Below are 13,283 nucleotides of genomic sequence, written 5' to 3' on the forward strand. Positions count from 1 at the left end.
GACTGTATTGATTGATTAGGAAAGATAGATAACTATTGATTACTTAAGAGAGAATGATTACGAGTAATGAGACAAACCCAAAGGACCGACTGAGATCAGATCGAATCGAATCAAACGCAGCCGAAAATTTCCACCGGTTAAATGGATTCATCGCAATAACCCCTAATTCATCTGTATTTCGTTCAAACCAACAACTCCACTAAAGGAAAACCCTAAGCCACAGTAAACAACGTCGTTTGTCGAGAAAGATCCCTAAATGAACAGAATTACACAATCTAACTACAGAAATACATCACATACTTCAACATTCAAACCTAATCGCAAGAAGAGGGGAAAACGAATGAATAAATTGAAAAAAGGGGAAAATTTAGGGCAGTTCCCTGAATTAGAGCATGAATGAGAAACATGCAAAACCTTGAGGCTGCCCCAAAACAAATATCGGCCGGGTGAAATTGAGTACTCGAGTATTCGATTTACACGTCCGAGAACCCATTGGATCGGCCTTGAAGAAGAAGAGATTTTCAAAAGGAAAAAAAGAAAGACGAATGTAGAAAAGTCCTTCCTCATCGAAACTGCAAATTGCTTGATTTAGAATCAAACATAGAGATCGAAAGAAGTAGAGAAAGGAAACCATTTGATGTATGCCCGCAACGGAACAGTATCACCATCTTCATATCGGTGCTCTGTTCTCTCGAAGGCAATGTCTTAAACCCTAGATTGGCTTTCGGATTATATAGGCGAATTCTGCAGCGTTAAATGACTCTTTTACCCTTACCAGATGACCGTTGCTTCTCAGTGCATTCTACTTATTTCAAACTAAAACCAAGAAAACGACTAAAAAGTCCCCAACCTTTCACCGTTAATTTAGACTATTTTATAAAAATTTAGTCTCTATCTCATAAATAATTATTAAAAATTTTAAAAATATTTTACAAAAATAAACCATAAATTGTTATATACTCAATATTTTTATATAATACATAGTCTACGTCCTAAAATAATAAAAATTGACATCTAATATTGGTATTATATTATAAAAACACTAGTGTATAATCTTAGAAATTTTTTTTTCGTAAATATTTGATTTGACCGGTATTAGTTTCTTAAATTAAAAAGATTGGTTTGGTTATTTGATTTTTGTAAGTGAAATGATACAACATATGATCGGATGTTTTAGTATTAAAAATTATGCACAATATAAATTAGCAATACAACATTGTATAAGGGACTATTTGTTTTAATGTAATATATTATATTTCAGATTATTTGGAAGCGATACAAAACTATCATAGATAGTTTGTCCAAGTTAAAAACATATGACAAACCGTAAGAACGATCAAAACATATGACAAACGAAGAGTCTTTTCATGTGTTTTTGTATTGTATCGACATAAACAATTTTAATTTTCCTTTAACTAATTTTCAACTATAAACAATTACTAAAAATGCAATTGTAGATTTTCATAAGAAATAATATGAATATATTTACATAGTATGAAGTTCATGACATTTTGATGTTCGACTTAAATGATATACATTATTTAAAGATTAACACCCTTAAGTTTAGTTGTGATTTCTATTTTTTTTTAATTTGTTAAAGAAAATATTTGATTTGAGAATGGTAAACATAAATGGGTGTTAGGTCAAATGGTCAGCACTCAACCATCTAAAAACTAATTGATTTTTTAAAAAATAACTTAGAATCCATTTTAATTCAAATTTAAAAACACATTCTATTTATCACTTACAATTTTCTTTTGTTAATATTACATAATTGATAGATGGTAATAACTTATTTACATTTACATCCTACAATTCATAGCATATAAGTGTATGTAAAAGTAGGAAAAACAAATTGTTATTAGACTAAATATTAAAAAGAGAATGAGAGCTGTGGCCAATGAAACTATATGTAAATATTATATTACAATTAGAAAATTTATTTAATCCATTTTTAAAAACGTTTGACTTGACCATCAATGCCATCCCTTTGGGCTTCTTTTAGGTGAGTATGAGATATTCACATGAATAACACAAATTCAATATTTTTTTTTCACGCTACTTTCATTTTAGGATGTAACATTTGCAAAAAATAGTAAAAGAATTTATGATAATAGGACTTATGTCATTCCATTTTCTTAATTGAAAAGTAGCAAATTTACAATTGGATAACTCATTGTAAATAGTTAAAACACAATAAATAAAATCATTGTAAACTAAACAAATTGGCTAGACGTGCTTTTTTAAAAAATATATATAATTAGATTACAAATTGATATTAAAATAAATAAATTAAACTAAACTATTAATTAATTCTTCAATTATAAAATATAAACCTTTTATTATAATGTATCGTCATACATTATATTAATTATTCTTTAAGTAAATTTGAACACTTTAAATTACATCTAATATATATTAACCACATTACTCTTTACGAGTTATAAAAAGAACCTAATAGACCTGCAAATTACAAGCTACAACAATATGAAATTGGTTAGTTAAACTCATTAATCACATTAATCAATATTCGTTAATCGTGTGTACACTCCACAAGACTCATAACTGAACTTTTCTCGTTGTAGATATATTTTTGTGTCCACAAATATAGACCAATAATAGTAAGTCACTTCTTTGCGAGTGTTTGTAACACTAACGAGTCAAATTACAGTTTTACCTCGGGGTAATTTCTAGTCCTTAAATACTAGTGCTTATCTAATAAATAACATGCTTATGGTTCAACAAATAAACAGAAATCTTACTCGTGTCATAGAGAGGGTACGTAGGACCATTTGTTTAAGTCTCAAAGACACCATTTAAGAGAAAACTCATTCATTTACTCTAAAGTTGAGAATGAGTTAATTTCATCTTGTGTGATTCACAACTCCCCAACTCACTCTTGTCCCCAAAATGATAAGATCGGCAATCTGACCACTCACACCCTTACAATAGTTCAAATACACTTAAGATTAAAACTAAGTTAACTAGGTCATCCTAATAAAATATAAACTTAACTAGTTAACAAAGTTATGTCTGTGTTACTATTTCGTGGTTTGGTCTTATGCAAACTCATTATATAGGATACACTCACTCATATGTTACCAACGTTATTGTGTTTGTATCAAATACAAAGTCTACAATACAAATGTGACGTTGAGTAATTGTGTTTGTATCAAATACAAAATAAGTTGTATCCACAGTGGTACCTTATCCTTATAATATAGACTCGTTAAATTGTATCTCGAACATTGATCCATTTCAAGACTCATCAAACTACTTATGATATTAGTTTATTGAATTTAAGTTATTAAAACAACTGATAATCAATAATACACTTTACTAAAATTACAATAATATAACTTTATTAATAACGATCATCGAATTACATATAATAATAAATACTCTCACTCGCATGTCACCTATACAAACGTGTTAGATTGTTGCAGTTTTAGTCGTATACATAATATTACTCAGACAAAAGTACTCGATCTTTCTCTATACTATAAATTGTTTAAGTTATATCTTGAACACTAATCTATATATCACTTATCAATTATTTTAAGATTTCAATTTATTGAATTTAAATTATTAAGATAAAACTAATTATATACTAATAAATTTTGGTAGAATTTGGGTTGAGAAACGTAAACCAACTAAAACAACCCTAAACATTCAAAAAATGTGCATTTACTTTCACAATTTGATCAATCTATCTAATGTTGCTTCGTTTTATTTACTCTAAAACTTTAGAATAGGTATCTTTTCACTTACATCAGGACGACTTTCAATTATAAAAAGTAAGATCCAAACAACGTTTATACTAAAAAAAAAAATATAGACTCTAAAACAAACTTTATACTTAAAATCACTTTTTATGACTAAATCTGCTTTTGGGCAAAAGTAATTGTTTCCCTCCTATACTTCTTCTTCACTCAGCTTCAAGGGTAAATACAGTTCCCATAACCTACAACACCAAAAATTCAAACCACAAATTAAAACAAACACACAAAAGATATAAGAGTATATTATATATCCATTAAAATTGAACTCACTTGGATCAGTGATGACCATAAGACCAGATCCTCTAAAATCACAGTTCCATTGATTCTTCCCTTTGGAATGGTAATACAAACTCATAGCTATGGCCGCACGGTTGATCAAAGTATCAGGATAAGAGCAGGGGCATCCTTTCTGCATTATTCTACAATCTACTTGTGCACAAGCGTAATTGATATTCGCTAACAACGTCGCTTGATCCGACGAAGGCTTCGGAATACACCACGTTTTCTGCAAATATCACAATCCGCGAATTCAAAATAATTATTCAGAGAATTGTTGGTGTGGTTATAATTATTGTTTTGGTTTCTGCAAACCCCTAATTTGATAAGGATGAATAACTCGTCACCTGTGCATTTAGGGCCAGCAAATCTCGTCCTGAAGAAGGAAGAAGAGGAATAATAATAATCGGAAACAGAAAATTGTTGAGTGATAATTGGAAAAATCAGAGGAATGTGAAAGAGAAGTGGAGGGAATTAATTTATTACCTGAAAGGAAAGAGAGGAATAGAAGGAGAAAAGAGAGAGAGGCAGCTGGTTTAGCCATTTGAGATTCAGAGAGATAATGTATCTGGAAAAGGCGATGATGATTGATGGATGATGAAAAAGAAGATGATTGGGAGGAGGGATTTATAGGAATGGAATAATATGGACTTTTGTGGAGATTGGTAACGGCTAGAAATCCATTAATGGTTGAGACGTTACAGTGGGTGGGAGAATCGGAATCTTCTTGGAGGAAAAGGTGGAAAAAGGGTAGAGATCGAAGCAAGCTCAATGAACGCGCACATGATGCCGACCCTTTTTCTTCTTTTAATTACTTTTTACTCTCTACTTTTACAACAACGTTACTAATTAATAATACACCACTTGAGTGTATAACTATTATAGAAACAAGTAAGTGTAGAAGTTTATGCATATAACCATAAATGTGACATTATATAAAAAAAGTAATCAATCTTTTTAATTATTACTAATTCAAATGACATGTACTATGAACTCGAGTTACATTCAATTTGTTTATAATTTTTAATAATTATTTTATCATTAAATGTATTAGATTTGTATTAAAATTTCATCGATATAGATTAATAAATTAATTTAAAAAATCAAATAGGTAGAAGTGAATTAATCACTATTTCGTTTCAAATTCATAGTAGTCTCGTTATTTTAAAGTTTATTTAATTTTAATCCATATTTATCCCTTCCTTCAGCTATAGTGTCACAACAAATCTTAACTTTAGTTTTAATGTTAGTCTAGGGTGTACTTTCTTTTATCTGTGAAATTTTTACCACAAACTTACAAAACATATTTTCATATATTCATATTTTATTGAATGAACATTATTATTATTTAATAAATTTCATAATTTTGAAGAATATTGAACCAATTTTACAGTATAGACACCAAAATGGCCGCTTTCACTTTTTTATGTTTTAAAGATCAGTAAATATTTTATTAAAATGTTATTTATTTAAGAACATACATCCACTAAAATAAAGTAAAGATCGTTGGTTTTGAATCAATTTAGTTGGGAGGATGATTATAATAATTAAATTGTGTTACTTTAATTTTACAAAAAGTTACTTTAATTCTACAAAAAGATCAGATCGAGGTGCACCTTGGAAGCAACATACTTTAATTAATTTGTTTTTTTTTTCATAATTTATAATTTTTGTCCCAAAATATTGATTTACGATAGTAACAAAAATGTGTTATCTGGTTGCTTCGTTTAATTCAAAGTCATTATTTAGTTTTTACGTGTTTTATTTAGTAATTTTGCAAGTATTGAACATAAAAAAAATAGAGCATTAAAAGTCAGCTTAAATACATCGAACTCTGATAAGAAGAGGCTAAATTACCAAGATGTCATGCAAGTTTGCAATTGAAAGGTAGAAGGCTTCGAATTAGAGGAGGGTTGATGCCCATTTGTTTGACAAGATGGCAGCCCACAAGTTAGGGCAGGATGCCACAATGCTACAAAGCTTTTTGTAAATATTTTCTTCGATTTTAGGTTAAGAACTATGATGCACAAATATTTTGTACGGGGCAAAACAATTTTTATCAAATACTTATATATGTACTTGTTACTCAATTGAGTATTTTTGTTTTTATGCTGACATATTAAGTATTTATTTGATACTTTTATCTAAAAGAAAAATATAAGCAACCCAAGTAATATTTTCCAACTCAAACTTGTGTATTTTTTTTTTCTTTAGTCTTCTTCCTCTCCTCTAATTAATTTGTGTATTTTTTTTCTATTGCATTCTATCCAATATGGTACTTCCATAATTTATCTCTATTTAAGATTTTCTAAAGAAAAAAATATATCTTCAAGCATAGTAATATGTTAGTTTTTTTAGAAATCGGTATCCTTATATGTTTGTATCATGAGGAAAGTTTAGTTTGGTTTTACACCATTAGGCTCTGTAATATTTTCTATACAAATCACCTGCTTTATGAGTATGATAAGTATGGATGAGGAAGAAACCACAGCAGAGAACTGTTGGTAATACGACAAAGAAATCCAAATCAAAATCTACTGTTTTGGGACATTAACTTGGAACTCAACAACACCAAAAAATCTCCTCTCTTATCCACTCCTTTTCACTTTTGTATACAACCAATTCAAAATCCCACTCACAGTTTTGAAAAAGCAGAAGAACTCTCTACAATGGCTGCAAATGCTGTAAATTCCACCCCATTAAGCCTCCCATTATCCATTCCTACTGGGAAATTGAATTCCAGTCCTACAATTTGCCTTTTAACAAAACCCTCAATTCCTACTCTCTCAATTCACTCTACTTTCTCTCTCAGCAACAACAACTTCAGATTTTATTCCAATTTCTCTCTCAGACCTTCTTCTTCTCTTGCTTCAGGTATCGAAATGTTGAATCATTCTTCCCCATATCTGCTGCTTTTGAACCTTGTATTCGTTATTTTGATGTTAATGGTGAGAAAATATGAAACGATTCTTGGGTTTCTGCTTGAGATCGAGCTTTAGGGTCTGTTTGGATTGGCTTTGTAAGTAGCACAAATGTGGTTTTGAGTGAAAGTAAAAGTGTTTTTATTCGTTTAGAAAATCGATCTAAATAGACACTCTGTTTTTAAAATTTGGAGTTTAGGGTTTGATTCATTTATGAAAACAAATTTGTTGTTGAGAACAGATGAAGTTAAGGGTAATGTTGAGTAAAGACTGTAGCTATTTGTAATCAAGTGATGTGTTCATTCATGTGCAAAGCATCTCGGAACTGAAATATGCCGGAAAGTTCTCAAAACCAAAATTTTTATGAATATCTAGGTTTAATGTACATTTGGAAGTGATTTTGAAATGATTAGCATCATATTCAGAGAATCACTTTTGGAGGTGATTTAAAGCGATCTTGGACATGAAAAAAAGTGATCTAAACCTTTAACGATCTTTTGGATTGATTGAAGGAAAAAATATTGTGCTGATTGAGAGATTGTATCACTTTTAAACCAACAATCTTCTTCTCGAACAACGGACCACAAGCGGTCTTTTGCATTGTTGAAAAAAATATTTTTCAAAAAATTCATTTTTTTAGGACTCTTTTGATAAAAGGGTTATCAAACACTCTCATTTTTAAAAAAAATGATTTTTAAATTAAACACTTGAAACTGCATTCCAAACGCACTTAAGTCTCATATTGAAATGGATAGAGCATTGGCTCAAAAACACTTGAAAATCGTAATCTTGTTGTCTAATAATGTTCCATTGACTTAATTTGAAGTTGTAGGAAGAATAATATTTCATTTTTGTTATTTTTCTGAGAAAGTATTACTGAAACACTTTGCTTTTTAATCAATGGTTTACAACAGTTGGAAATGCAGGATTTGTGGAGGAACCTTCAACCAATGTAAAATTTCCAACGTCCTTAACTCTGCCAGGCTGCTCAACTTCGCTGTCGCTGCTTGGCACAGGTCAGTTCACCATGTTTTATACACTGAATTCTACTGAGAAATACAACTGATTTTATGAAAATTTAAACTGTCAAAATCATCTACAGCTCATATTTTTCCTGCAATGTGTATAAGATAAGAGAACCATTAGAACCAAAAGCTCTATCACTGTATGCTGCAATTGGTATTTGGTGCATAAGTTGCATTTCTGCAGGAAAAAAAATATGCTTCCAGCCATCTAAAATGAGACAATTTTTTACATCTTTTTAGAATCAAACAAAACGATAAACGAACATCGTTAAAGGCACATTTTTGTTCGTTGTAAGAAGTTGATTATTTATTATCCTAAGGCTACCTATGACTTTTATACATCCAAAATGTTGATACTTTGAACTGAACAATATTCTTCAACCTGATCGTCATAAAGCTGCAAATATTTCAGGTTATAGAGAGAAAGTATTTGCAATCATTGGTGTTAAGGTCTATGCTGCAGGACTATACATCAATTCATCTGTCTCAAATGAATTAAATGCTTGGAGGGGACGATCAGCTGCTGCAATTCAGGAGGACTCTTCCTTGTTTGATATAATTTTTCAGTGTAATAACCATACATATAAATACATAACTGTATGATTATAGAAGTTGTGGAAAGTGAGAATGATAATCTCCTTTTCCATTTTTTCCAATGGCTTCAAGGTTGTGTAAGTAACTATAAGTTTATTATCTTCTAATGGCAGCTCGTTCAGAAAAATCTTTACAGATTGTTCTTGTCCGAGACGTCGATGGAAAAACTTTCTGGGACGCCTTGGATGATGCCATTTCTCCAAGAATCAAAGCACCAACACCGGATGATGAATCTGCATTATCTACCTTTCGTAGCATCTTTGAGGGACGATCTCTTAAGAAAGGAACTTTCATATTCTTGACTTGGTTGGAACCTCCAAAGATGCTCGTATGTTTGAATTTTAACTGAACAACATTCTCTATTCTTTTCCAGCCAATAATGATATTGCATAGACACTCTTAGTTTCATATTTGAGCAAGTTTCGTTCTGTTTATTCTGATGCGGAGAATTGATGAATTTCAGGTTAGCATCTCGATAGATGGCTCACCAACAGGAATAGATGCTACAATTGAATCAAATAATGTGACTTCGTCTCTTTTTGATGTTTTTTTCGGAGACTCTCCTGTTTCTCCTACTTTGAAGGCTTCTGTTGCAACTGGATTGGCTGCAGTTTTGAAATAGAACCACAATTTTCTTGTACTTTTATTAGTTTGAATGAAGATTTGGATATGGTTCCACCAAAAAAGTTACAAATGAGAGATTGCAATAAGTGTAATACAAGTTAGAGAAGGGACTGACTCAAGAATCCGTTACATTGCTATTTGACCTTATCTGCTCAAGCACTTTAACAACCTCTGCCATTGTTGGACGCTGAGCGGGTTCCGGTTCAAGACACTTCAATGCAATGCTAAATACGACATTAACCTCATCAACCGGACAACAGCCCAAACGACGGTCAAGTACATATTCTTCCCTTTTCTCCTGAACAACTGTTTTCACCTGTCATTTACATGACACCATGAAAATTAGATAAGGAATAGCTTGTTGTTCAAGTATATACTCTTTATGTGAATGATGTTTCCAATTTATAGCACTTGAGTACTCAATCCATTGCCTCATGAAAAATGTCACTGCAACATCTTGGCTGTTGGTGAAATGAATGGCTTAAACGGAACGGTTTACTCGAACGCATCAATTAAAAACTATTCATTTGTAGAATCAATATTCATGATCAACCAACCTAGAAGCTCTATGACTTTCTTAGGCTACTGAAAATGGTTCATGATTCGCTTACCCATGTCACAAGTTTAGTTCCCTCTTCCATAAACGCCTCATCAGTCGGTTTTTTCCCTGTTAAGAGCTCGAGAAGTACTACACCAAAGCTGTAGACATCTCCTTTCACCGTTGCTCGACCCGTATCAAAGTATTCTGCCAAAATGAAGTTAGTATTTTCCATGTCAAGGGAGCGGTGAAGTAGAATAGCTTGTTAAATTCTACCTGGAGCCAAGTACCCAAATGTGCCTGCCACAATTGTTGATACATGAGTCTTGTCAGGTTCCATCAGCGTCGCCAATCCAAAGTCAGACACTTGAGCGTCCATGTTTTCATCCAACAATATGTTGCTTGACTTGATATCTCTATGTATGATGTGTGGGATACAGTCGTGATGAAGGTATGATATTCCTCTCGCTGCACCTACCGCTATTTTGTAGCGTGATGACCAATCCAAAACCTTCTCATTTGATTTTCCTGAGTACCATCAAATTTAGGACAGAATAATGTATATATCATCATTAAGAAGTTTAGAAAAACTGAAGGTTTTGATATATATACATATACCATGTAGATATGCATACAAACTTCCATTAGGCATTAGCTCATATACAAGAAGATTATAGTGAGGAGCAGTGTAGTATCCATAAAGCGTCACAACATTCCGATGTTTTATATCGCCCATAGCCTCCAATTCTCTCTCAAATCCTTGATCTCTTTCTGCACTTCCTCTGTTCAGTCTTTTCACAGCAAATCTCATAGAATCACTTAGTGCAAGTTTGTAAACAATCCCATGCCCTCCAGAGCCAATGATGTCCTTGTTGTTTAGTTTTAGTGTTTTCTTCAGGAATGCATCTGATTTTAAGGACTTTGTTGCTGGAGACTTGAACATGACCATCTTCCCACCTGATCATATACATTCGTATTAAACTTGTGTAAGACCCCCAATTATCCATACTTATAGGAGGAAGGGTAGAAAAGTAACTGCACAGGGAATTATTATGGAGAAATGATTGGAAGGACGTTCTGAGTGGTAGGGCCCACTGGGCTGAGGAATATGTGAGTCTATAAATAGGATTATTAGGTTGGAGTAGCTAGGGTATTTTTATCTTTTAGGAGGTAGGGCTACAGCAGCCACCAGGGTCTCTTAAAACCAAGAGGCTGGTATGATCTTTTCTGCATTTTTCCTTGTTGTTTCTTGTTATTTCTTTTCATCTTGTGAATCTGGATCATTTGGCTTTATATATAAATAAAGTAAACCAGAGTACCGCCTCTGTTTAAGCCATTTATACAGTCCTTTCGGTCTAAATTATTGTTAGTATCCTAACAACTTGTTACTCTCGCAAGTCGCACCATCTTTAATTCAACTAACTCTATGCATTCTCCTTGTCAAGTTCTGCTTATCAGATTTGGAAATGTTCATACCTGATATCCCATCTTCATATATTATGTGTCTTCTTTTCCAGCGCTTGTAAAGGAGCAATGCTATGAAGATCTTCGACACGACAAAAGCGATGCAACTGATTGTGACATAGAATGCTATAGCCTGGCCTTTATCCATTTGATTATGCAGACCATGAAAAAATTCAGAACAGTTTACATGGAAGACAACCTCAAACTTGTCACATTTCCTCCATTTAACTCTCCATGAAAGTACAAGTTGACTTTCTTTTCAACATATTTCTGAGTTTCAGTGAGCTAAAGTAGCTGAAGGCTTTTCTCTGCTACAAATGTAAGATACAGAAAAAACTTAATAACACCAATACAGAGATGACATTAGCAACCACAATCTCCAAGATCCATGTGGTTGGGCCAGTTTTCGAAAGACACAGAACATTTTTCATGAATTTTTCTGGACAAAAAGGAACTTCAAGAATGGAGCTTAAAACAAAGAAGCAAAAAGGACTTGGTCCATCAAGAGAATGCAAGATTTCAACAGAGAAACATAACAAAAACCAAAGCCAAAAAGAGAAAAGTGCTGTATAAATAAACTTACCGCATCTTCATCAGTTGTGGCATGAACAGGAATGGAAAGAAGAACAAGAAATAAGATGCATAATTGCAAGAAGATAACAGCTTTGCTTCAGAGACTTATAAATGGGAAAGGAAGAGAAGAAAGAGTTCATATCATGATTGGCTTATGTGACAAAAAAAAAAAAATGAAGGCTTTATCATTTGCTCATGTGGGTTTGTGATTTGTCTGTACTTTTCTGATTGAAATGCCTCCAATTTAATGCAAAATTTGTTAAAAGAGAAAACTGCTAACCACCAATCACATGCTGACACGTGTTTAGAAAAATGTCTTAGAAATAGTACCTCAAGAGATTTGGATTATCTTCTCAAACTTAAACATTTCACTTACGCAAAGACTCCTCAAAATCAAGTTGAAATTAATTACTTCAATTTTGATTTGCTAAGATTTTCCCCTTATCATGATTGCACAAAGAAGTGAAAGTAGTTGGTTTGTCCCATCAGTTTTTTGTATCTACTCAAAATATTCTGTTTCATTAACTTTAGTTTATATGAATAAACAATTGGTTAATCATTTATTATCACAATTCTTTACAAAATTGAGAAGGGTTTTTATGAAAAATACTTTCTTCAAGTTTCTTCAAGTTTCATGTGGTTGGATCGTACTGTTTACACTTACAGCCTCTCATTTTGAATATTTTGGTTTCAAACATTTTTACACATTGCCTTTTCATTTTGGCTGCAATTCAAACTTATGACTTTGAGCAACAAATTATTGCTATTATTATTATTTTAGTACAAAAATTCAACCTTTGAAAATAGTTGCAATCAAATACCTACCTTGTCTCCTTATAAAGGAAAAGCTTAAGTTCTATATATATATATATATATATATATATATAATTTTGAAGAAAGTTGAAGGGTTCATATATGCGTGGAGATGGAGAATCAAATATCGAACTTTGAGTCAATAATATGAACACTATAACGAATTATGCTCACTTTTGAATAAAGCTTAAGTGCTTCTGACTTTTATCACAAAGTAGACTTTAGCCTAGAATTACAATTTTCTTCGATAAAGTGTTTTCTTGATTGTATCTAATTCAATCACTATATTTTAATTAAAATTTAAATATACTTTGAAAGTTTTTACTTTTTAACTTTAAAAAATATTCAAATTCGATTGTGGTTCCTTTATTTTGGCCTGAACTTGTGTATTAATTGCTAACATGTGTATGTAATATTGTTAGGTATAAGTTGGCTAAAGTGAGAAAATGATGACAAAATTAGTTTAATTTAATTGTTTGTTTCTAATGTCATGGGGGCTTTAAAAGATTATTTTTTAAAAAAGATGGAGAAACCAAAATATATATTATAACAATTATCGATCCAAAATATATATTTTTTTCTTCCAAAAAATAAGAATTTAAATATTAAACAACCAAAACGAAAGTAAAAATTCAGACAAATTAGTCTATGTCTCTTATTATTTGATGATCAA

General features: G+C 31.7%; 3 protein-coding genes across 7 annotated transcripts; 1 reads left to right on the forward strand and 2 right to left on the reverse strand.

Annotated features, from left to right (window-relative positions):
• Positions 1-3,699: 3,699 nt before the first annotated feature.
• Positions 3,700-4,701, reverse strand: LOC101223052 (glucan endo-1,3-beta-D-glucosidase). The gene is made up of 4 exons (XM_004145959.3): positions 4,545-4,701; positions 4,406-4,434; positions 4,053-4,287; positions 3,700-3,964 (listed from the first exon to the last, which is right to left on the reverse strand). The coding sequence occupies exons 1-4, from the start codon at positions 4,600-4,602 to the stop codon at positions 3,939-3,941; spliced, it is 348 nt and encodes a 115-aa protein (XP_004146007.1). The 5' UTR covers positions 4,603-4,701; the 3' UTR covers positions 3,700-3,938.
• Positions 4,702-6,560: 1,859 nt separating this feature from the next.
• Positions 6,561-11,971, forward strand: LOC101203019 (fatty-acid-binding protein 3, chloroplastic). Of its 2 annotated transcripts, XM_004145961.3 has the most exons (6): positions 6,564-6,932; positions 7,894-7,995; positions 8,417-8,572; positions 8,712-8,926; positions 9,062-9,498; positions 11,278-11,971. In XM_004145961.3, exons 1-5 carry the CDS (start codon positions 6,728-6,730, stop codon positions 9,218-9,220), a joined length of 837 nt encoding a protein of 278 aa, XP_004146009.1. In that variant the 5' UTR covers positions 6,564-6,727; the 3' UTR covers positions 9,221-9,498; positions 11,278-11,971. The 2 variants fall into 2 exon arrangements, with proteins under 2 accessions (XP_011654021.1, XP_004146009.1); XM_011655719.2 differs by lacking the exon at positions 11,278-11,971 and having other exon boundaries at positions 6,561-6,932; positions 7,906-7,995; positions 9,062-9,351.
• Positions 7,813-11,508, reverse strand: LOC101202781 (receptor-like serine/threonine-protein kinase At1g78530). Of its 4 annotated transcripts, none has more exons than XM_031884101.1 (6): positions 11,237-11,508; positions 10,379-10,717; positions 10,037-10,288; positions 9,834-9,967; positions 9,338-9,538; positions 7,813-8,093 (listed from the first exon to the last, which is right to left on the reverse strand). In XM_031884101.1, exons 1-5 carry the CDS (start codon positions 11,370-11,372, stop codon positions 9,338-9,340), a joined length of 1,062 nt encoding a protein of 353 aa, XP_031739961.1. In that variant the 5' UTR covers positions 11,373-11,508; the 3' UTR covers positions 7,813-8,093. The 4 variants fall into 4 exon arrangements, with proteins under 4 accessions (XP_031739961.1, XP_031739960.1, XP_031739959.1 ...); XM_031884100.1 differs by lacking the exon at positions 7,813-8,093 and adding an exon at positions 8,203-9,203; XM_031884099.1 differs by lacking the exon at positions 7,813-8,093 and having other exon boundaries at positions 9,218-9,538.
• Positions 11,972-13,283: the final 1,312 nt, after the last annotated feature.

The sequence above is a fragment of the Cucumis sativus genome, chromosome 4 (assembly GCF_000004075.3).
Source record: "Cucumis sativus cultivar 9930 chromosome 4, Cucumber_9930_V3, whole genome shotgun sequence".
Lineage (NCBI taxonomy): Eukaryota > Viridiplantae > Streptophyta > Magnoliopsida > Cucurbitales > Cucurbitaceae > Cucumis > Cucumis sativus.

Excerpts from the sequence above, each read along its gene's own strand:
- LOC101223052 (XM_004145959.3), bottom strand. The coding sequence starts at position 4,602 with ATGGCTAAACCAGCTGCCTCTCTCTCTTTTCTCCTTCTATTCCTCTCT. Across the intron at positions 4,435-4,544 it reads ATTCCTCTCTTTCCTTTCAG|GACGAGATTTGCTGGCCCTA; the intron begins GTAATAAATTAA and ends TTCCTTCTTCAG. Across the intron at positions 4,288-4,405 it reads TGCTGGCCCTAAATGCACAG|AAAACGTGGTGTATTCCGAA; the intron begins GTGACGAGTTAT and ends TGATATTTGCAG.
- LOC101203019 (XM_004145961.3), top strand. The coding sequence starts at position 6,728 with ATGGCTGCAAATGCTGTAAATTCCACCCCATTAAGCCTCCCATTATCC. Across the intron at positions 6,933-7,893 it reads TTCTTCTTCTCTTGCTTCAG|TTGGAAATGCAGGATTTGTG; the intron begins GTATCGAAATGT and ends GGTTTACAACAG. Across the intron at positions 8,573-8,711 it reads GTTTGATATAATTTTTCAGT|CTCGTTCAGAAAAATCTTTA; the intron begins GTAATAACCATA and ends TTCTAATGGCAG.
- LOC101202781 (XM_031884101.1), bottom strand. The coding sequence starts at position 11,372 with ATGGATAAAGGCCAGGCTATAGCATTCTATGTCACAATCAGTTGCATC. Across the intron at positions 10,718-11,236 it reads ATATGAAGATGGGATATCAG|GTGGGAAGATGGTCATGTTC; the intron begins GTATGAACATTT and ends GTATATGATCAG. Across the intron at positions 9,539-9,833 it reads GAACTAAACTTGTGACATGG|GTGAAAACAGTTGTTCAGGA; the intron begins GTAAGCGAATCA and ends TGTAAATGACAG.